Raw genomic sequence first — 23068 nt, 5'->3', positions numbered from 1 at the left:
GCTACAGTTTGAAGAGTACAGGGGGGTTTCTTTTGGGCGTGGTCTTAGTTTTTTCTTTTTTAAAGATTTTATTTATTTGACAGAGAAAGAGTGCAAGTGAGCACAAGCAGGGGGCGTGGCAGAAAGAGAGGAAGAAGCAGTCTCCCTACAAAGCAGGGAGCCTGACATGGGGCTCCATCCCAGGATTCAGGACCCTAGGATCATGACCTGAGCCAAAGGCAGATGCTTAACTGATGGGGCCCAGCCAGGCGCCTCCTTTGTTAGTTTTAACAAATGATGAGACCAAGTCTCTAGTGTATCACTGTGACATTCATACTCCCAACCTTGACCTGGCTTTTCATGCGCTACTTGTTTGGTGTCTGAACCACAACTCCATGCTGACCATCCCTTCTGCATATTTGCAGACCTCTTGACCTTCCCGGTTCTCCCTAATAGCCTTGCCTCCCTGATTCACTCCAAATTTTAGATGTCCACTTTGTGATAGGAAGGAAGGTGTCATTTACCAAAGAGAGCTGACCTGTATGTATTTACAAACTGCTTCACCACTCACCATACCACTGGAGGTTCATAAAAAAAAAAGTGAAGCCTCAAAAACATATGTGTATTTTTGGTAATATTTTGTGCTATTCAAAACTCTAAAAGATTTTTGTAAAGGGATTCAGAGAGACAAGATTTTTGTTTGCTATAAGGCAATGACATAGTAATAGATGGCTAATTCTTTGGACTCCTAATTCAATGCTTGCTGAGAAAAAGTGAAAAATTTTCATTGTTCTTAATGTGTATTTGTAGAATGTCATTGCCCTATAGCAAACAAAAATCTTGTCTCTCTGAATCCCTTTACAAAAATCTTTTAGAGTTTTGAATAGCACAAAATATTACCAAGCATTTTCTGGAACATAAGTGATATTTATGCTAAGTCATAAATGTAAAGGAGTTTTATTAATGAGAATTAAATGAGTGTAACTAATTTATATACCAATAAAAGCAATTTTTTAAAAGCCTTGGACAGTTTGGCAGTCTATCAGTTTGAGTTTCAATGGATTATTCCTTTTATAGGTTCATATTTCCATTAGCTGCTCTACATTGCAGCTCCATAAGGCATTTTAAAAATATGTAGCTGAAATGTAGGACTGAACTTGGTCTCCAAACCTTTCTTTGCAGGAGTGTGAGATAGTAGGGTGCTGGAGAAGGTATGCAGACCTGGTATGTTAAGCCTTCTGGGAAAGTGGATGGAAAACATAACAAAACAAAATAGAAGCTAACAAATATACTTATCCTGAAAGCTCTAAAGCAGTGTTTACAATCTATTCCCCTCAGACCCCTGGAGGCCTTGGATTTATTGAGGGACCTCTAATTCAGTGGTTCTTAACCCTGACCTACAGCCAAAAGTCAGATCTCCTGTTCAGTCTCTCCTCCCACCTATATAATTTAATTGGTCAGGGTGGGGCTAGGACATCAGTAGTTACCTAAAGCTCCCCAAGTGATTCCAATGTTAGCAAGGATTGCCAATCAGTGTCCTATTCCTATGAATATGTAATAGTGTCTGAAGAAGGAAGAAATACCATATATACACATATATCTTATATCACATTTTCCTATAATTTACACATTAACTCAGATACAAATTCATTAAACATTTCATGGAATTAAGGGGCTTTTTGCATTTACATGTTTCCTCATATGTATGTTCCAAAAGCAGGATTATCATCATGTGGACATTCTCAGGCTTGAAAAGTTTGATCATTTTGACTATAAAGAACCGAGGTAGGGTTAAAATTGTGGTTAAAACAATCACTCTTAGAGTTTAAATGGTGGTCAAGACCAGTTCTTCGCTTAATCGTGAACACTGGAAAATTTTACTATAAAGTGCTGGGGAGAGAAGCCTTAAATACAGAGAGGATGAAAGAGATCTTATGTGACCCATCCTTGCCATGAGTCAGAGACCTGGATAAGATTCTTAGCTCTGGCTCCTGCCTCAGGGCACTTGAGTGGCTTCTCTGAGAAAGTGAAAAGAAGAATTGGACTCTTCTGCTTTGATGCTCCTTCTGTGGCTCTAAATTGTGTCTGTTTGGGGCTGGCTAGGATTCCTGAGTGCAGTGAACATAGATAGCTCTTTTCTTAAGGACCTTGAAAACTCAGACTACAGATGTTCATTCTTTCTGCAGCTTCAGTAGGTCTTGTTGGTAGGATCCATTTTCTGGGTGTGCTGTGTTTCTGGGCATCACATTCAACTGAGGAGCTTGCAGAATAGGCTGCAAATGCCAAGATCCTGAATCAGAAATATACCAAATTACTGTTCTCTTTGTAGGGGGCACAGCTCAATTCCATTGCTAAATAGGAAAAATTGCTTTGGGCTTATGATTTTGTCTTTTTAAATATTAAAAATCATAGCTGAGTGTCACATGCAAAAAATAGATCTGTACAAAAGGCACTAAGATCCCTGCACTTCTTTTTGTAAGAGCAGTTATGCTTAAAATATTTGAGATAGGAAAAATATTATGACATAAAAATACTTGAAGCAAGAAGAGTCTACCACATTCATAAGAAACTCATTCCAGATTTTAACAACCTTATTAAAGAAGCCTTTACTTTAATTTATTGGAAATCTCTCCTGTTGTAGATCATTTCTTGTTCTTTTGTCCTAAGGGAGATGAGTAAAAATTGGACACCATTCTCCATGTGACATTTCATTATAGATCTAGAGGCATTTGTTAGTTTCCTATTCAAGTTGCTATTTTCTGCAATAAATAGGCCCAGTGTTTATCTTATTGGTCCTGTTTCCTCCTTAGTTGGTCTCCTTTGAAGCTTTGTTATTGAGTGGGGTGAACTTCTGAAGACCTCAGAATAAAAGTTATTGATCAGAGTTTCTCATCCTTACCTAAACCACCTCTACTTTCTATTCCAAGTACTTTTCCTGAAATTAAAAAAAAAAATATATATATATATATACATATACACACATATATAATTTATCTCTCAAACTACTTTGGGGACAATACTACCATGTGGATGGCTCATAGTCAACTAAACTTCAAAATGTATACAGGGGAACTCATATTCCCACCTCAGAATCTGTCCTTCCCTGTGTTTCTCACTCATGAATCACTCTGCTACTCACCCAGGTACCTGTACCCAATACCTGGAGTCATTTTTCACTCCTCTAACTTTAACAACCTTTCATCAAATTAATCAGCAAGATCCTATTGATTTTACCTCCTAAATATCTTTCAACTCAGTCCATTCTCATCACCTTCCACTATCATCAACTACCATCTTAGTCTAGAGATGGTTTATTTCTCACCTAGATCTCTTGCTTCAATCCATTCTTTACATTAAGCCAGAGTGGTATTTCTAAAATGAAGAATCAGTTATATTATTCCCATCCACTTTCTTAAAACCCTCTGGTGCCCTCCATTTAATTCTAAACCTGGTATGGTCACTAGGTATCCCTTCATGAGTCTCCAGCTGGTCTTTCTTGTCCCATTTTGGACTCTACCCTTGAGAGCTATACTCAGCTTCTTTTAGTTCCTCAAACTTACCAGTTTTCTATTGATTTTGCATTTTGGATACTATTTTCTCTTCCTGAGATAGTGATCCTTTGGATGTCAGCTTAAACATTTCACTTTCTTTGGGGGATTTTTTTTTTTTTTTTTTACCTTACACTAGATGTAGCCTCCAGCTGTGTTTTCCAAATTGTTCCCCTACTTCTACATTCATTTGTGGTCATTGCTTGGCAAGTGAAATCTATTTTTTGCTGCCTTCTGTTATTAAACTTTCCTTCCATGTATGACATCAGAGTAATATATTTCTTTATCTAATTATTTCCCTAGTTTTCCTCATATCCTACAATTAATATATACCTCAATTTTGCGCTCAACTTTAATTTTTTAAGATTAGAAAATTAATCTAGAGATTAATATACATTAGGAAAGTATACAATTTTATCAGCTCTTCTGACCTCCCATTAGATGGGTTATATCGTTTTTGAGTTAATTTGTGAGAATTATCCCATTAGTAGTGTAATGAAGACTTGGAAAAAGGTTATCTTCAGATGAATTAGTTTTTTTAAAAAACCACTAAAACAATGAAATAAATCTTACTTTACAGCTTTTAAATTGGAAGATTAACACCACATATATCAACATTATTTTTTCTTCTTGAGCTCAAAGTTTATCAGATTAGCGCAGAGTTGGGAGGGTGGTGGAGATTAATTACATTTTGGTGCCTCCAGTCATGTGGAAGTATCTCCGTGTCTATTGTTCTCATGTGGCTTTGGATAGTTTGACAATACCCCACAGTCTTGGTGGTAGGTCTACACAAAGCTGGACTTTGGTGGATTCTCTTCTCCACAGAAGCAAACTATCACAAAAGTAAGAACAGATGGGCCATACCTACTCCAGAGTGGATTTTCAAGTCCAGTCTAACACAATCCACCCCAACTGACATGCAACCACTAGAATATGTGATTCTTTCTTTGTTTTTTTCCCCCCCATGTTAAGGCTCTCCCTATCAATGAATTTTATGATCTCACTAGTGACTAATCTCCTTTATCATTCAGAACAGTTATTTTCATATGAAAATCACGTATAAGCATTAACAAAATGCCAATGCCTAATAGTCATTGATTCAGTTTGGAGTGGAGCCTATGCTTTGGTATTTTGAAAACCTTCTGAGGGTGGAAAACTGATTAGGTCACAAGATGGACCTTACCTTGCTTAAACTGATTTATCAACCTCCTTGACTTTCTTTATATGTAGACTTTCACCTTCATTTGAATCTCTTCCATTCCAGTAAATGGCACTCTGTCCATAGTTTCTCAAATTTTTTTTGTTTCAACTTTTTATTTAAATTCTAGTTAGTTAACATATAGTTTCAGGAGTAGAATTTAGTGATTCATCACTTACATGTAACACCCCATGCTCATCACAACAAGTGCCCTCCTTAATCCCCATCACCCATTTAACCCATTCCCGGCCCACATCCCCCCATCAACCCTCAGTTTGTTCTCTGTGGTTAAGAGTCTGTTTCATGATTTGCCTCTCTTTCTCCCCTCCATGTTCATCTGTTTCATTTCTTAAATACCACATATTAGTGACATAGTTTCTCAAATTAAAACCAGAGATAAACTCTTCTTTTTCTAGTCCCCCATCCTCAACTAATCCATTAGGAAGTACTGTAGATGAAATTTGCAACCTACCTGTCTTACCTTCATTGCTTTTCTCTTAACCCAGACCATATGAGTGTGTTCATGTTAATATAAGTAGCTTTAGTTTATTCATTAAAATTGTTGTATAGTACGTTATCAGGATAAGAGATGATAATTTGTTTACTTCTCTATTAACCAACATTGAAATGGTTTTTAATTTTTTCTTTCCATAATTGATGTTACAGTCAACATTTGTGTGTCTTCTTATGTACATGTGCAAAAGTATCTCTAAATACACACCAAGGAGTGAAATGTGGGGCCTTAAGGCCTTTCCAGCTTTTCTATATTTTGCATAATTGCAGTACAATCTTAAAAAAAATCCTCCTATTACTCAAAACAACTATTATGGAGCACCTACAATATATGGCAGTATGAAGCAAGAAGCAAGAGGGACAAAATCTCTGCTAATTTAGATCTTATATACTAATGGAGGGAGAACAAGTGAAGTAATAAGATGATTTCAGTGAATGCTAAGTGCTGGATTATGAGTTATATCATCCTCTGCTTCAAGATCTTCAGTGACATTCCCCTGTGTTTAGGGTTAATGTTATAACTCCTTTCCAAGCCTGTAAGACTTGGTACCATTTGGCCCCTACCTTCCTCTCCTTTTTTCCCTTTGACTCCCTGTGCTTTTGCCACACTGACCTTGGAGTTTGGGGAACTTACTAAGCCTTTTCCTTCTTCAGGACCTTCACGGGTATTGTTTTAGCATCTTGGAAAGTTCTTCCCAACTTTCTTTGATTGGCTAATTCTTACTCATGATGCAAGTCATAGCTTACTTGTTCTATTTTCAGATAGACCATAGAAATAGATTGCTCCTATTAAGTCTCTCACATGGCACCCTGCTCTTTTCCTAGTATCACTTACTATAATACATGATTATACATTTATATGTCATCTGCCTCACCTACTAGATTGTAAGTTCTGTGAAGGCAGGGATGATGCCTGTTTTGTTTCCTGCTGTGTCCCCCACCTCACAGCTTGACATAATGGTTTCTTGGTGAATTTTTAAAAATACTAATACAAATTAGTGTTTCTCTGAAAGTTTGGTTGCAAGCTCATTTTGAGCAGGAGATCTGTTTTCTTTTTTAAATTTAAATTCAGTTTTCCCACATATAGTATAACACCCAGTGCTCATCCCATCAAGTGCCTTCCTTATTGCCCATCACCCAGTTACCCCTTATCTCCACCCACCTCCCCTTCCACAACCCTTTGTTTGTTTCCCAGAGTTAGGAGTCTCTCATGGTTTGTCTCCCTCTCTAATTTTTCCCCACTCAGTTCCCTTCCTTTCCTTTATAATTCCTTTCACTATTTCTTATATTCCACGTATGAATGAGACCATATGATGATTGCCCTTCTCTGACTGACTTATTTCACTCAGCATAATGTCCTCCAGTTCCATCCACGTCGAAGCAAATGGTAGCTAGTCATCCTTTCTGATGGCTGAGTAATATTCCATTTTATACACACACACACACACACACACACATACACCATATCTTCTTTATCCATTCATCTGTTGATAAACATCATGGCTCCTTCCACAGTTTGGGTATTGGGGACATTGTTGCTATGAACATTGGCGTGCAAGTGTCCTGGCATTTCACTACCTCTGTATCTTTGAGGTAAATACTCAGTAACACAAGTGCTGGGTCTTAGGGTAGCTCTATTTTTAACTTCTTGAGGAATCTCCACACTGTTTTCTAGAGTGGCTCTACCAGTTCACATTCCCACCAACAGTGCAAGAGGGTTCCCCTTTCTCCACATCCTTGCCGACATTTGTTGTTTCCTGTCCTGTTAATTTTAGCCATTCTCATGGATGTGAAGTGGTATCTCATTGTGGTTTTGACCTGTATTTCCCTGATGGCAAGTGATGTGGAGCATTTTCTCATGTGCTCATTGGCCATGTGTATGTCTTCTTTGGAGATATATCAGTTCATGTCTTCTGCCCATTTCATGACTAGATTGTTTGTTTCTTGGGTGTTGAGTTTGATAAGTTCTTTATAGATCTTGGATACTAGCCAAGATCTGATACATCATTTATCTGATACGTCATTTGGAAATATCTTCTCCCATTCTGTAGGTTGTCTTTTAGTTTTGTTGATTGTTTTCTTCACTGTGCAGAAGCCTTTTATCTTGATGAAGTCCTGATGGTTCATTTTTGCTTTTGTTTCTCTTGCCTTTATAGTTGTGTCTAGCAAGAAGTTGCTGTGGCCAAGTTAAAAAAGATTGTTGCCTGTGTTCTCCTCTAGTATTTTGATGGATTCTTGTCTCACAGTTAGATTTTTCAACCATTTTGAGTTTATCTTTGTGTATAGTGTAAGAGATTGGTCCAGTTTCATTCTTCTGTATGTAGCTGTCCAATTTTCCCAACACTACTTATTGAAGAGACTGTCTTTTTTCCAGTAGATATTCTTTCCTGCTTTGTTGAAGATGAGTTGAGCATAGAGTTGAGGGCCCATTTCTTGGTTCTCTATTCTGTTCCATTGATCTATATGTCTGTTTTTGTGCCAGTACCATACTGTCTTGATGATCACAGTTTTGTAATACAGCTTGAAATCAGGCATTGTTTATGCCCCTGGCATTGATTTTTCTTTTTCAACATTCTCCTGGCTATTTGGGGTCTTTTCTGATTCCATACAAATCTTAAGATGATTTGCTCCAACTCTGAAGAAAATCCATGGTATTTTGATAGGGATTGCATTGAATGTGTAAATTGCCCTGGGTAACATAGACATTTTCCCTATATTTATTCTTCCAATCCATGAGCATGGAATGTTTTTTCATCTCTTTACATCTTCCTTAATTTCTTTCAGAAGTGTTCTGTAGTTTTTAGGGTAGAGATCCTTTACCTCTTTGGTTAGGTTTATTCCTAGGTATCTTATGCTTTTGGGTGTAATTATAAATGGGATTGATTCCTTAATTTCTGTTTCTTCAGTCTCATTGTTAGTATATAGAAATGCCACTGATTTCTGGGCATTAATTTTGTGTCCTGCCATATTGCTGAATTACTGTATGAGTTCTAGTAATCTTGGGGTGGAGTCCTTTGGGTTTTCTATGTACAGTATAATGTCATCTGCAAAGAGGGAGAGTTTGATTTCTTCTTTGCCTTTGAATGCCTTTTATTTCTTTTGTTGCCTGATTGCTGAGGCTAGGCTTCTAGTACTAGGTTGAATAGCAGTGGTGAGAGTGGACATCCCTGTCGTGTTCCTGATCTTAGGAGAAAGGCTCTCAGTTTTTCCTGGTTGATAATGATATTCACTGTAGGCTTTTCATAAATGGCTTTTACAATATTAAGGAATGTTCCCTCTATCCCTCTATCTGAGTTTTAATCAGGAATGGATGTTGTATTTTGTCAAATGCTGTCTGCATTTATTGAGAGGATCATATGGTTTTAGTTTTTCTCTTATTGACGTGATCTATCACGTTGATTGTTTTATGAATGTTGAACCACCTTACATCCTGAGGGTAAATCCCACTTGGTTGTGGTGAATAATCCTCTGTTGGCTAGTATCTTGGTGAAAAATTTTGCATCCATGTTCATCAGGAATATTGGTCTATAATCCTCCTTTTTGGTGGGGTCTTTGTCTGGTTTTGGGATCAAGGTAATGCTGGCCTCATATAATGAGTTTGGAAGTATTCCCTCCCTTTCTATCCTTTGAAATAGCTTTAGTAGAATAGGTATTATTTCTTCTTTAAATGTTTGGTAGAATTCCCCTGGGAAGCCATCTGTCCCTGGACTTTGGTGTCTTGGGAGGTTTTTGATGACTGCTTCAATTTCCTCCCTGGTTATTGGCCTGCTTAGGTTTTCTATTTCTTCGTGTTCCAGTTTTGGTAATTTGGGGTTTCCAGAAATGCATCCATTTATTCTAGATTGCCTAATTAGTTGGCATAATATGTTCTTAAAATTGTTCGTATTTCCTTGGTATTGGTTATGATCTTTCCTCTTTTGTTCATGATTTTATTTTGAGTCTTTTTTCTTTTTACTAAGGCTGACTAGGGGTTTATCTATCTTAATAATTCTTTCAAAGAACCAGCTCCTGGTTTTGTTGATCTTTTCTACAGTTCTTCTGGTCTCTATTTCATTGGGTTCTGCTCTAATCTATATTATCTCTCTTCTGCTTGATTTAGGCTTTACTTTTCTTTTTCTAATTCCTTTAGGTGTGAGGTTAGCTTGTGTATTTGAGTTTTTTCCAATTTTTTGAGGGAGGCTTGTATTGCGATTTATTTCCCTCTTAGGGCTGTTTTTTGCTGTATCCCAATGATTTTGCATGGTTTTATTTTCATTTTCATTAATTTCCATGAATCTTTTTAATTCTTTTCAAATGTCCTGGTTGAGTCATTCATCTTTTAGTAGGATGCTCTTTAACCTCCATGTGTTTGAGTTTCTTTCAAATTTCTTCTTGTGATTGAGTTCTTAGCTTCAAAGTATTGTGGTCTAAAAATATGCAGGGGGCAATCCCAATCTCTTGATATTGGTTGAGACCTGATTTGTGACCCAATATATGTGGTCTACTCTGGAGAAAGTTCCATGGGCACTTGAGAAGAATGTGTATTCAGTTGCATTAGGATGGAATGTTCTGTATATATCTGTGAAATCTGTTTGGTCCAGTGTATCATTCAAGGCCCTTGTTCCTTTGGAGATGTTCTGCTTAGAATATCTGTCTTTTGGTAAGAGTGCTGTGTTGAAGTCTCCTACTATTAACGTATTGTTATCTAAGTATGTCTTAACTTTGGTTATTAATTGATTGATATACTTGGCTACTCCCACATTAGGAGCTTAAATATTCATAATTGTTAGGTCTTCTTGTTGGATAGACACTTTAAGTATTATATAGTGTCCCTCTTCATCTCTTGTTATAGTCTTTGATATAAGCTCTAATTTATCTGATATGAGGATTGCTACCCCAGCTTTCTTTTGAGGACCATTTGAATGGTAAATGGTTCTCCACTCCTTCATTTTCAGTCTGGAGGTGTCCCTTAGGTCTAAAATGAGTCTCTCTCTCTCTCTCTCTCTCTCTCTAAGATTTTATTTATTTGTTTATTTATGAGAGACACACAGAGAGAGGCAGATACACAAGCAGAGGGAGAAGCGGGCTCCAGGGAGCCCAATGTGGGACTTGATCCTGGGACTCCAAGATCACACCCTGAGCCAAAGGCAGATGCTTAACCGCTGAGCCACCCAGGTGTCCCTAAAATGAGTCTCTTGTAGACAGTGTATAGATGGATCTTGATTTTTTATCCAGTCCGATACCCTCCATCTTTTGATGGTATCATTTAGCCCATTCACGTTCAGAGTAACTTTTGAAAGATATGAATTTATTCATAGTATTACCTACATAGTCCCTGTTTTTGTGGATTGTTTCTTTGGGCTCCCTCTTTCTTTTACAGGGCCCCTCTTAATATTTCTTGCAGAGCCAGTTTGGTGGTCACATATTCTTTCAGTTTCTGTCTATCTTTATAAGATAGAAGCTTGTATCTCTCCTTCTTGAAGAAGCTTCTCCTTAAAGCTCTTTATCTCTCCTTCTATTCTGAATGACAGCCTTGCTGGATGAAGTATTCTTGGCTGTGTGTTTTTCTCATTTAGTGTTAGTACCCTGTGTATATGCCAGCCTATTCTGGCCTGCCAGGTTTCTGTGAATAGGTCTGCTGTTAATCTGATATCTCTCCCCATATAAGGTTAAGAATCTCTTATCTCGAGCTACTTTAAGGATTTTCTCTTTATCTTTGAAATTTGCAGGTTTCACTATTAAATGTCGAGGTGTTGAACGTTTTTTATTGATTTGGGGGGGTCCTCTCTATCTCTTGGATCTGAATGTCTGTTTCCTTCTCCAGATTAAGGGAGCTCTCAGCTGTGATTTGTTCAAATATATTTTGTGGTCCCCTCTCATTCCCTCTCACACAACCTCTTCTGGAATCCCAATAAGATGAATATTATTCCTTCTCAAGCTATCATTTATTTCCCTAAGGCTTTCCTCGTGGGTTCTTAATTGTTTTTCTCTTTTTTTCCTCAGCTTCCTTCCATTCCATCAACTTGTCTTCTATGTCACTCTGTCTTCCACCTTATTAACTCTAGCAGTTAGAGCATCCAGTTTAGACTGCATTTCAGTTAAAGTATTTTTAATTTTGGCCTGATTAGATCTCAATTCTGCAGTAAGAGAATCTCTAGAGTCCTTTATGCTTTTTTCCAGAGCCACCAGTAATTTTATAATTGTACTTCTGAATTGAATTTCTGACATTGTATTTAAATACACATTCAGCAATTCTGTGGCAGAGGTGTTACTTCTGGTTCTTTCTTTTGTAGTGAATTCTTTCTTCTAGTCATTTTGTCCAGTGCAAAGTGGCTATATGAACCTGCAGAGTCAAAAATATCAACCACGACCTAAGTAAAATACATCCTAGATGATTCGGAAGAGATCAGAGACAAGAAAATAAAAAGAACAGAGCAAAATGAAAGGACCACTAAAGTGAAAAACAACTTTTACAACAAATAGAATAAAAAAAACAAAAAACAAAGAAAAAAAGTGGAGGGTGGTGATCCCTCATTCCTGGAGCTTTCCAGTGCCGCTTGGTCTATAAACTTGCCCTTCCCGGTTCTTCCAGCAGTTCTTCTGGGGGAGAGATCTGCTGTGCTGATTCTTGGTGTCTGTGCCTGGGTGGAGATGCCCTGCCTCTTGTCAGGTGACCCGACTCAGTGTGAGTTGTTTATCCGTTGAGGCCTTTGTTCCCTACAGGCCCTGCTTCTCCCAGGTGAAAGACAAAGAGAAGGAAAAAAAATGACACAAGCCAGATCTCTAGCTCCAGAGCCAAGAGCTCCCCAAGTACCAAACTGCAGTCTCCCAGTCCACACTGGCCTAGATGCTCCTGAGGACAGGTGCAGGTGCACTGATCTGTACAAATTGAAGGGCACCCAGCATCAGGAGAGTTCTCACTGTCCTATGCCTTCCTGGGGTCTACCTCTCCCAAAGGGAATGGAGGAAAGTTGCCTCCATCTGTTGCTGGACTCTAGGGTAAAGAGAGCCCCAGCACTGGCCTGCATAACAAGCCAGCTTCTCCCAAATGCCCCAGAAGTTTGTGGCATTCCAGCTCCTTACCGAAATCTGACTGCAGTTTGTGGTGAGCTTTCTCCCAGGGACCCCTATTCTTATTGTGTCTCCAGGAATATTGAGGCTTCACTGCCCCTCCTGCCATTCTGCCCTATTTCCCTGCTGAGCACTTTTCAGTCAGGGAAAACTTGGGTGCGGATTTTTAAAGTTCTCTCTTGTCCAGGACTCAGCTTTTGTGCCCCAACTTTCTGCTGCTCAGCTTTCGCACAGCTTGTCACAGCTCCCCTTTCCAGCCTGTTTGCCCGGCTTGCCCTGGCTCTCTTCCCCAACCTTTTTTTCTTCACCTTCTTACCTTGTCAGAGCGACCACTTTTCTCTCTGTGGCATTCCAGCTGTTCTCTCTTTACATCTCATGTCGAATTTGTAGGTTTTCAGACTGCTTTGAAAGTTATCTAGGTAAGTTTGTGTGGGACCAGATGAATTGAGGACCCCTACTCTTCCGCCATCTTGCCTCCTCCCGAGACCTAGTTTTGTTTGGATTTTTTTATTTCCCTCTCTCCTTCAGGGCTCTTCCCTCCCTAACTAAGGATTTAGAGTAGCTTCCATGAGTCCCAAGACCAGAACTTACTATGGAGTTTAAGCTCCTGTTCTTGTGATACTGAAGATAACACAGATTTTATCAGAAGGCCAATAATATTTGGTTTTGAGGCTCTGTCCACAACCAGTATCTCTGGACTCTTAGATGAAATTCATATCTCTAGATGGTGGTAGACAGGAGGGCTTTGTCATTTTTTAAGCCTCTTTTAAGAAAATATCAAAGTCATTGGGAGAAGCTTCACTTCACTCAGTCCCTTATTGAAGCAGTGAGCCTGGATCTCCTTATTATCTTCCTTGGAACATTTTTAGCCCTTGTTACCTTTTCAGGAGCCAGTCTCTTCTTTCTCTCTCTTTTTCCTTCATCCATCCATCTTTCCCTCTCTCCCTCCCTCCCTCCCTCCCTTCCATCCCTCTCTTTCTTTCTTACCATTTGGAAAGAAGTTGAAGGTGTTGTGACATTTCGCACTAAAATGCCGTAGCATGTATATCCTTAAAAAAGAACGTGAAATCCTTGTTCATAGAGGAAAGTTGATGTTGATTTGAAAGCTTATGTTGATAAAATTATATTTCCTAATATAATGTCCATGTTCAACTTTCTTTAATTGTAACCCAACACCTAGAAATTGCATAACAATTTTAAAAAGGGAATCACACATTTTATTTAGATCCCAGGTCTCCTAATTCTTCTTAAGAGCAACCAGCACTGCTCCCATGGCCCTATTTTATTTTTATTTCAAATTTTTTTGCCTCTCACAATATTGACATATTTAAAGAGTGCAGGTCAGGCTTCTGATAGAATTACCGATAATCTGCATTTTTCTTAAGTTTCTTTTCCTGAATGGTCAGATTCATTTTACACTTTTGACAAGAATGCTATATATTTTTGTTGATGTATTCTCATCACATTACATCACATCAGAAGCCTGTGATATTTTGTCTCATTAGTGGTAATGCTAAGTTTGATCACTTGTTTCAGGTGATGTCCACCAGATCTCCTCATGATAAAGACATCTTTTTCTCTTTGAATTTAATAGGGAATCTTTGGGGTGATACTCTGATACTATGTGGATATTCTGTTTAACAACAATAGTGGCTTAGCATCCATTGGTGATCCTTGCTTGTATATATTATTATACTGGTAGTTGCAGAATAGATACTTATGTAATTTACCATTCCTTCTATATATTTTAAGAGGACATCCTATAAAGAAGTCTTTTGTCTCCTCCTTCCCCACCACACTATTTTGTTTTCATTTCCGTATTTTAAAAGTATCATAAGAGGCTCATAGGTTCTTTTTTCATGGGACATTTTGACTAGAAGTAAAGTAGTGCTTTTCTGCATATTTTTTCATTGTGCTTAACATGAATTTTTTAGGCCTTTTTCTTATATGATACTTCATAATCAATTGTCTATGTGAAATAACATATTTTAATAAGTAGCACAGTGTGGAGTTCCATTAAAAACACTTGCCCCTGAGGGGTGCCTGGGAGGCTCATTTGGTTAACCATCCAACTCTTGATTTGGGCTCAGGTCACAATCTCAAGGTTGTGAGATAGAGCCCCACATTGTGCTCCACAGTGGTCCCTGCGATAGGCATGGAACATGCTTAAAATTCTCTTTTTCCTTCTCCTTTTGCCTTTCCCCTTGCTTTGAGTGTGCGCTCCCTCTCTCTCTCTCAAAAACAAACAAACAAACAAACAAAATCAAAACAAAACAACAAAAAGACACTTGCCCTTTCCCCAACTTTAAGAGATTGTTGTAGTCAAGTTTAAGTTCTTTCATCATTTACTATGGTTAACAACTGTGGTAGCAGTTTTTTTCATTTATCCTTCTTTGGTGACTTCAACATGAAATCAAATCTGGTATTGTTATTAAAAATTCATTGGGTAAAATTCCTAGTCATAAAATATCATATACAAAATTACACTTTTCTTCCTTTCTCCCTGATGACAATGCATATGCATTGAGTGCCCTCTCTGTCTTATTTTTAGGATCGAAGATTCAATGATGAAATTGACAAGCTAACTGGATACAAGACAAAATCACTATTGTGCATGCCTATCCGAAGCAGTGATGGTGAGATTATTGGTGTGGCCCAAGCGATAAATAAGATTCCTGAAGGTGCTCCATTTACTGAAGATGATGAAAAAGTAAGATTTCATGCCTTTTGTGACTTGTACTCTCCTTGGTCATTGATTGCTATTCTCCCAGAAAAGGACAAGAGTTGTGTGAATAGTTGTTGCATTAACCCATTCATGGATCAAAGAGCTTTTTCTATTGTTACACAAAATGTAGTGGAAGTTTTGGATATTTTGTAGAATGTGTTACAATTGAAAATAATCACTTCATCTTTTTCTTAGTTTACTTTTCATTGCAACCCTCGGTAGTATTCTTTCCCTGGTCTTTATCTTCTTTATAAGCAAGCTTTTTAATTGAGGATCACACCACCACCACACACGGCCCAAGGGAAGTTAGGGGCATGAGGAAGGTGACTGACTGGGTTTCAGAAACCTAGTACTTGCTTCTTGTGTTTCCTTTTTTTTTTTTTTTTTTTTTTAAGATTTTACTTATTTATTTGAGAGTTAGACTGAGTGAGAGAGAGAGAGAAAGAGAGAGAGAGAAGGAGCAGGGGGAAGGTGAGAGAAGAAGTAAACTCCTTGCTGAGCAGGGAGCCTGAAACGGGCTCCATCCTGGGACTCTGGGATCATGACGTGAACTGAAGGCAGACACTTAACCAACTGAGCCATGCAGGTGCCTGCTTTTGTGTTTTTATAACTACTATGAAGAATTGTTTACTTAGTTCTTATATAAGAATCTCAATAAAATGAATGTTATTTAGTTATAATTCCAAATTACTAGTACACTAGTACAAATTACTAGAACATTATTTTTGTCCCTGAAGAACTGTTGACTTTGGTAGAAGTAATGTACTTTTGTTCTGAAATCCTAAGTTCTTTCATCAGTAGTTTATTCACCGGCTCATATTAAAAGAGAGATTCTTTATAAAGCTGAAGTTTTTTCTGTCTTTGAAGCTCTTCATATTGAATAACATATGGTGGAATATTTATGAAATTTGTGGTAAAAGCAAATCTCAAATTAGTTTGATGACTGCCATACACCTATTTGATTAAAAAAGGCACTTTATAATTTAACCTTCTGGATGTGAGATTGCTATTTGCTAGTGCTAATTACTAATGCATTAAATAAATGCAAATGTTCTGGTACTAAAGGTCAGCATAAAATATGATTATAAGGAAACAAGATTTTTAAGTGAAGAGAGTCCTTTACTGAGGTCATATCTGTAGTTGAATTTGAATAACTCAAACCCCAGAAAATGTTTATAAACCCTTAGAGTGTGACAGGACCTCAGACAATTTCTTACCAATTCAGGGAAAACTACAGTGTGAAGGCACTTGTGTTGGGGCTGTAGAAGCCCAAAGATAAATCCCAAGTGTGTTATGCCATCCTGGAGCCAAACAAAGCAGAAGGCAAGATCATCAATAAGATGACCTAGAACGTGCTATCAATGCCTAGGAAAGGGAGGGTTAATCTCACTTGAAGAATGCAAAGAGGCTTCTTGGAAGAATGTAAAGAGGCTATAGCATTTGATCTGATCTCTCAAGAAAGCATAGGCTTCTATAAGACAGAGTCAGGTCAGAAGGTGAGGGCACTTAGGGATGTATGAATATAGGCTGCCTCACTTACTCTGCAAATATTTCCATAAAATGTACCAATAAAGCAAAAATGTTGTTTTGCGCATTTTGTCCCAAAGGTGATAGGGTCTTATAATAATGTGCCTCTTACAAGGATTCAGATAAAAGGACTAGGGTTTTGTGTTTTTCCAAACATAAAACTACCTGCCCATGATATCTCCCAAAGTTTAGTTTATGGATAGTAGTCCTGCCATCACTCTGCCTCCTTCATTTGAAAGGATCCTGTTATATATTTGATTATCATCTCTGATTATGCTTATGTTAGATTGGTTTTCTGGACTTATCTCAGTGGATTTATACTTGTGGCCTAGGGCTTTATGGATCTGAATGATTTATAGGAGAGGTCTGCACAGGGCTTTGTCTTGAACAGCATCAGTGTTTAGCTCTACTGAGAATGTGGGCTGGGACAGAGGTCCAACCCCACTAAGGACAAATGGGCCAGCTTTGGGTGAGATGCTTAATCTGTGACTCTCAGTTTTTTCCCCCGTCAACTATACTATTCACCATTTACAGCATGAGAATTAAAAATCGTAAGTTACAAATAGTTTTGTAAAAATATAAGAAACTAAGTAAATATAAAACATAAATTTTATTTTTAAGTTATCATTCTCCCAAGAATTTTAAATGTTCTTCTATATTTGTCACTTAGCCTCAGGCAACTTATTTCTTAGATTCAGCATCATTTGGGTATCACATTTGCTCCATGTGTTACATTTTTCTCCTTCGTAATTATCTCATGTGCCCACAGTAGAATTTTATTTTTTAGCCTCTATAATTCCCTCAACTGATTTAAAAACCCTACTCTAGTCTTACTTCTTGGATGAAGTTTTACCAGTTTAGGCAAGTTGATTATGTTCATGCAGGTGGCACTAGATGGTGAGTATTTTATCTCAACCTCTGTATCTGGTTATTGTTCTTTCCTGCAAGGATCCTATATATTATAAACAAAACAGAAGTGCTGAGGAAGAAAAGCAGAAAACAAAATCTTAGAAATGCTTAATGGGAAATAACATGATCTAGATACTTCTTTTAAATAAGCTAAGACATTGTGGCATAATGGCTGCATATAGGCCATAGCAGCAGTCTACCCTGGTTGAAACCCCATCTCTGCCATAGCCTATGTAATCTTGGGAAAGTTGCTTAGCTTTTCTGTGCTCCAATTTCCTCCTCTTGGAAAAGAGATGATAATAATAATACTTATAAGGCTATAAGAGGATTATATGAGAGAATACAGGGAAAGAACTTGGAAGAGTGTCTATAGTAAGTCCTTATAAAAAATTAGCTCTTGTTGACAGCACATTAGTACATGTGAGATATAGTCTAGTCTCAGTTTTAAAACTACCTCTATGTAAGCTGTCCTAAGTTTTAATTAAGGACAGCCTATGTATCAGTTCCACTATTGGAGTTACAAGGAAATGGGAGATATACTTCTTTATAAATTCACATTTCTCTTGTGTGATTGTTAATGCACACAATATTATACTTGGCACAAGTGAGAAAAAAGGTCTTGGCACAAGACTATGCTTATGCTAATTTGCATTCTACTTTTAAGAGTTATTTCTTACATATATGTCCACATGTGAATGTAGTCTACATTTGCCATTATTAGGGATTATAAAGTTTTTTTTTCTTTTTCTTTCTCTACCTAGCCTAGTTTGCTTAGTCATTGTCCTATTACTGGAAATTTAGGTTATTTCCAGTTTTTCACTAATTCAAATAGCCCCTGAATGAACATCTTGAACAAATTACCTTTTTCTTTTGTGTTATTTCCTTGGGGTATATTCCAAAGACTGAAATTACTGAGACAGAGGGCAAGAAAAGTTTTATAGCTCTCATTCCAAGAGACAGATAGCTTTCGGGAATACTGAGCCTATTTACAATAGTAGTAGCACGCCTATACCTCTTTTTTGCAGAGCCCTGCCAACTTTGTTCAGTTCCCATTTGAAAACTCAAATTAGTTTTCCTCAGTCTGCCGGGCAGGCTTCAGACAACCTCCTCCCACACTCACCAGTATAAACTTAAGCGACAGAAGTTTCAGTGTTGCCTGCAAGTGAGGAAATAAGAAAGGGAAATGGAAGCCCAGTAATCAGTGCTAGGTAGGGGGATCCAGATCAGATGGCCTTTGAGGCAGGTTCAAGTCTTTGACCTGCTAATTATTAGCTGAGTGACCTTGGGCAAGCTGTTCAATTTTTCTTAGCCTCAGAATCTCTGTAATAGTATTGTTGTGAGGGATAAAATAGATATAGCACTTACCAGTAAATGAAATTCATGAAATCTTGTCATCTCTTTCAAAGTAAAACTAAAATAATTTGAACCTTATTTGTTATTTTACTTCATATACATAACTGCTATGTCATCATTCATATGGGTAGTGATAAATTTATTGCATTTTTAGCATAATATGATTTGTATGTCCTGATATCTTATAATGTCAACTTCTGGAGACCATCAGCTGTATTTTATTTGGTGTAATTCCAAACATTTTGCAATATGAGAATCAGTAAGTGATTTGCCTGGGATAAAATGACAATCAAATGTGGTGTATTCATTTCTGGGCTATTTATATATCTAACATAATTGTGCATGGGATCATATTAGATTTCTTGAAAATTCTGTGCCTATATTTCAGTGGCTGGGCTGTATCTCATAAAGTTGATGGAAAAGCCTGGAAAAGTCATCAAAATACTTTCTCACCAACCCTTTCCTCATCCAATGCAAGGATCTTTTACCTGCCAGATGGTCATCCAGATCCTGCCTAAAAATTTCACTTTTAATGACTTTAAAATCATCATACTCTTTAATGTTCTTACATAATAGCAGTAATTTTATCAGCGGTGGTTAGAGTTTTGTGTGAAATAACAGTCTACCATAGGCACATATTAATAATTTAGATTACATACTGACAAATTACTAGTTCTGTAATTCACTTTGGAAGCACACAGAAAGGCAGATCACACAAAGGAGCTGACTGGAATTTCCTGGTTCACTTCATGGGTTTCTAGCAAATGTCCCTGTTCTTCAGTGATATGCATAAGCTAGCTGATTTAGGTGGTATGCCTATGCTCCTTGTATCCAATTAATTTGTCATTTTGTTATTCTTGGGTAAGTAGAGAGAGAGGCATTATTTTGCAGAATAAAATGAGACCTGGATGAGAGCAAACACTGGTAATCTGTCAAAATGCAGGGGCAGGCCAGATGAAACCTGGAATATGGAAATGAACATGGGCCCTTATCTGCCCTTTCAGTTTGCCTATACCTGGTCCTCAAAGGGGCCATTTCTTATTGCAGTGTTGCATAAAGACTATGTCTGTTGCATTCACTTTCCAACAGCCAACATATAAGCAGTTGTGGCTTGAAGTTCTTCAGCTCATCTCTACAGGGTTTCTTTAGTGTGTGGTCACCTCTCTCCAGCTCATAATTCAGAATGTTCAGCCATCCTGCCATTCTCCTTTGTGCCAGCATGTTCAGACACCCTGTAGAGCTGGGATGCAGCCAGATGAGCTTGGCTGCTGGGACTGGCCACATTCCAGAATTTGTTATGGGTGACGCTGCCCTGCCAATTGATGTTGAGGATGGTCACACGGATGATGCTTAATGAGACTTGCAGAAGCTGGAGTTTTGTTATTTGCAACAGGCCTGAGACTTACAGCCAAGTAAAGGGAAGGATGTGATAAGCTCTTGGCTTTACATTTTTAAGCTGTTCCTGATTGTGCAAAGGCGAATGTTTCAGATCCTGGTGAGATGTTAAGGGTGCAAAAGGTATCATAATTCATTTTGATGAAGGGGAGGGATATTGAATATCCTATCATGCTGATAGGGGTGACAAATTGGGGCCCAGAAGACTGAATGTGGCATAGAGGTGTGTGACTTGCATGGAATTTGACTGGCATAGGATTGATTTTTTTTTAAAAGTCTTTAGACTTGGCTGCAAGCTTTAGTTCTACCATAATATCCAATCCCCAAACAACTAGTCAGTTCCCCCAAATAACTAGTCAGTTTAATAAAATCAGCTAAATGGAAGCAAGAGTGACAGGTTTTTTTTTTTTTTCTGTCATCTTCTGTAGAGTTAGTTTGTACACAAAGGTACTTTTCAAAAGTATTTTTCAAATAGTTATTATTTTTTTTCAGTCTCGTCGTATACATGACTAGTGGTATTGCAGTTCCACCAGGCAAGTTTATATGTTTTCTATTAATGCTCAGTTGTTTTTTGGATACTCAACTGCTAAATGAGCAGTGGATTAACATATTTTAAGAAGTGGCCTTTGTGTTCTTATCTCATTTTTCCCCTTTTCTACCTATATTCCAATTAAGTTAGATTCTCAAACCTCTGGCAATAAAATTATAATTAAAAATCAGTGTTTGGGGCACCTGGGTGGCTTAGTTGGTTAAGCATCTGACTCTTGATTTTAGCTTAGGTCATGATCTCAGGGTCATGAAATTAAGCCCTTTGTCAGGCTTGGGCTCAGTGTGGAGTTTGCTTGAGATTCTCTCTCCCTCTCCCTTCCCCTCCCCCCAGGGTCTCTCTCTCTCACTCTAAAAAAAAAAAAAAAAAGAAAATAATAATAATACTAAAAATCAGTGTTTAGCAAAAAGGTTTTAGAAGTCCTGGCAGATGGCTCTTGATTTCAAATTATACTTGATCAATAAAATTTCAGTCCTAGAAAAATTTGGATTAAATCTCATAACTCGTTGATTGCAATACTTTATCTACATTTAAACTGTCTAGTCACTGCACTATTTGCCTTTTAACAGCCATTACCCAGGTTTCATATGATCACTGTGAAACGACAAGAGCTTTAGAGACTTATTTGTTCATGTTCTATGTATCCCCTGGACCCTGGACTCTATCTGCCTGAGAAATTCAGAAATAAACGAGATCTACCCAACACAGTCCCTGTCAGAACTCAGGTTAAACTTCAGGAGATTTTTCGTATTGGAGAAATATTGTTGTGGACTTCTAGCTCTATTCTCTGCCTCTTCCTTAGGCAGTCTAACTGTGGCAGAAGAAGGCAAGTCTACCTATTGGGACCATCCAAGGGGTTAACATTTGACAAAAAATGGTCACTCTGTCCCAGGTTTGGTATTGTGCTTAACTTATATTCACAAAAGTCTAATTACACAAAAGGCTCTTCTTTCTTATCCCTTTCTAAGGTTTAAATCCGAGTCTGACATATCAGATTTAAGTAGGAACTATTCTAAAAGAGATTATTGTTTGTTTTGAATAGTGGTTCCTGATATTTTATAGTGTAACATTTTTCTCAGATGTCCCCAATGACTGTTGTTAGATTTTTACTAATGGTTAATTTAGAAAATATATAGTGACCAGGGACGCCTGGGTAGCTCAGCAGTTGAGTGTCTCCCTTTGGCTCAGGGCATGATCCCCAGTCCAGGGATCGAGTCCTGCATCAGGCTCCCTGTGGGGAGCCTGCTTCTCCCTCTACCTATGTCTCTGTGTCTCTTATGAATAAATAAATAGAATTTTTTAAAAGAAAATATATAGTGACCAAAAATTAGGAAGTTAAAAAAAATCAGTAATACAACAATTGACAAAATGAAGACCAGTGCCTACATGGTGGATTTTATATTTCAGATGCAAATAATGCTTGGTATGCATGTAAATTTACAGTTCTCTTGCAAAAATTCTGATGTCATCAGATGTCTGATAATGCTAGCATTTGTAATTTCCTGCTTTCTTAGTTTCTCTTTTTTATATTTCTAAGAGTTACCAAGGAAATGATAAGTGCTTAGACGCAGCATCCTCCTTTCTGTCTCTTTCCATATACTTTGCAAAACCTTAGAGGGTAGTTTGCATTTAGCCAGCATATGAAATAGCAGGAACATGAAATAAATGAACTAAATAATTTACATGGCAATAACTGTTCCGTGCATAATGGAGAGAATTTTGAATGATCATTGATCTGAACATTTTTAGCAGCTGAATAGTGTTCCATTGTGTGGAGGAACCATTCACTCATTCACTACTGACTGAGTTTTGGGGGTTTTTTAAAAAAGATTTTATTATTTTATTGTTTTATTTAAGAGAGAGAGTAAGGGAGAGGGAGAGAAAATTTGAAGCAGATTAGCACTGCTAATCAGAGCCTAATGTGGGGCTCAATCCCATAATCGCGAGATCATGACCTGAGCAGAAATCAAGAGTCGGATGCCTAACCCAATGAGCCACTGAGGTGCCCCTGAGTTTCTTCTTCGTAGACACGACTGTGTTTGAGGTACTGTTCCCAGTACTGGAGTTAAACTGATGAACAAGGCAGACAAAAATTCTTCCTCTCTCCAACTTTAATTTTTGTGGTAGAGACAGACAATAAACAAAGTAAATATGTAAGTGTATAGCATAACCTTAGGTAGTGATTCTGTATATAGTTTTTATAAGTTAGATAATTCTACAATTTTTTCTGTAGCTTTTACTTATATGAGTGTGCTTTATTAAGTCTAAGTGATATCAGAAGGGCTCACAATAAAATAGTGTTTTTACGTAGGGAGTGAGATTTG

The 23068-nt window shown here is 37.7% G+C and overlaps 1 protein-coding gene across 1 annotated transcript in view; it reads left to right on the top strand.

Annotated features, from left to right (window-relative positions):
• The window catches only part of PDE11A (phosphodiesterase 11A), a 361415-nt gene that overhangs the window by 36440 nt on the left and 301907 nt on the right, over window positions 1-23068 (top strand). Inside the window, exon 2 of the mRNA XM_038585090.1 lies at window positions 14840-14998. Coding sequence (XP_038441018.1) covers window positions 14840-14998 — 159 coding nt within the window. The remainder of the gene's footprint in view (window positions 1-14839; window positions 14999-23068) is intronic.

This window comes from Canis lupus, chromosome 36 (assembly GCF_011100685.1).
Source record: "Canis lupus familiaris isolate Mischka breed German Shepherd chromosome 36, alternate assembly UU_Cfam_GSD_1.0, whole genome shotgun sequence".
Classification (NCBI taxonomy): domain Eukaryota; kingdom Metazoa; phylum Chordata; class Mammalia; order Carnivora; family Canidae; genus Canis; species Canis lupus.
Note: the sequence above shows the minus strand (reverse complement) of the source record. Positions and strands in the feature narration are given on the sequence as shown.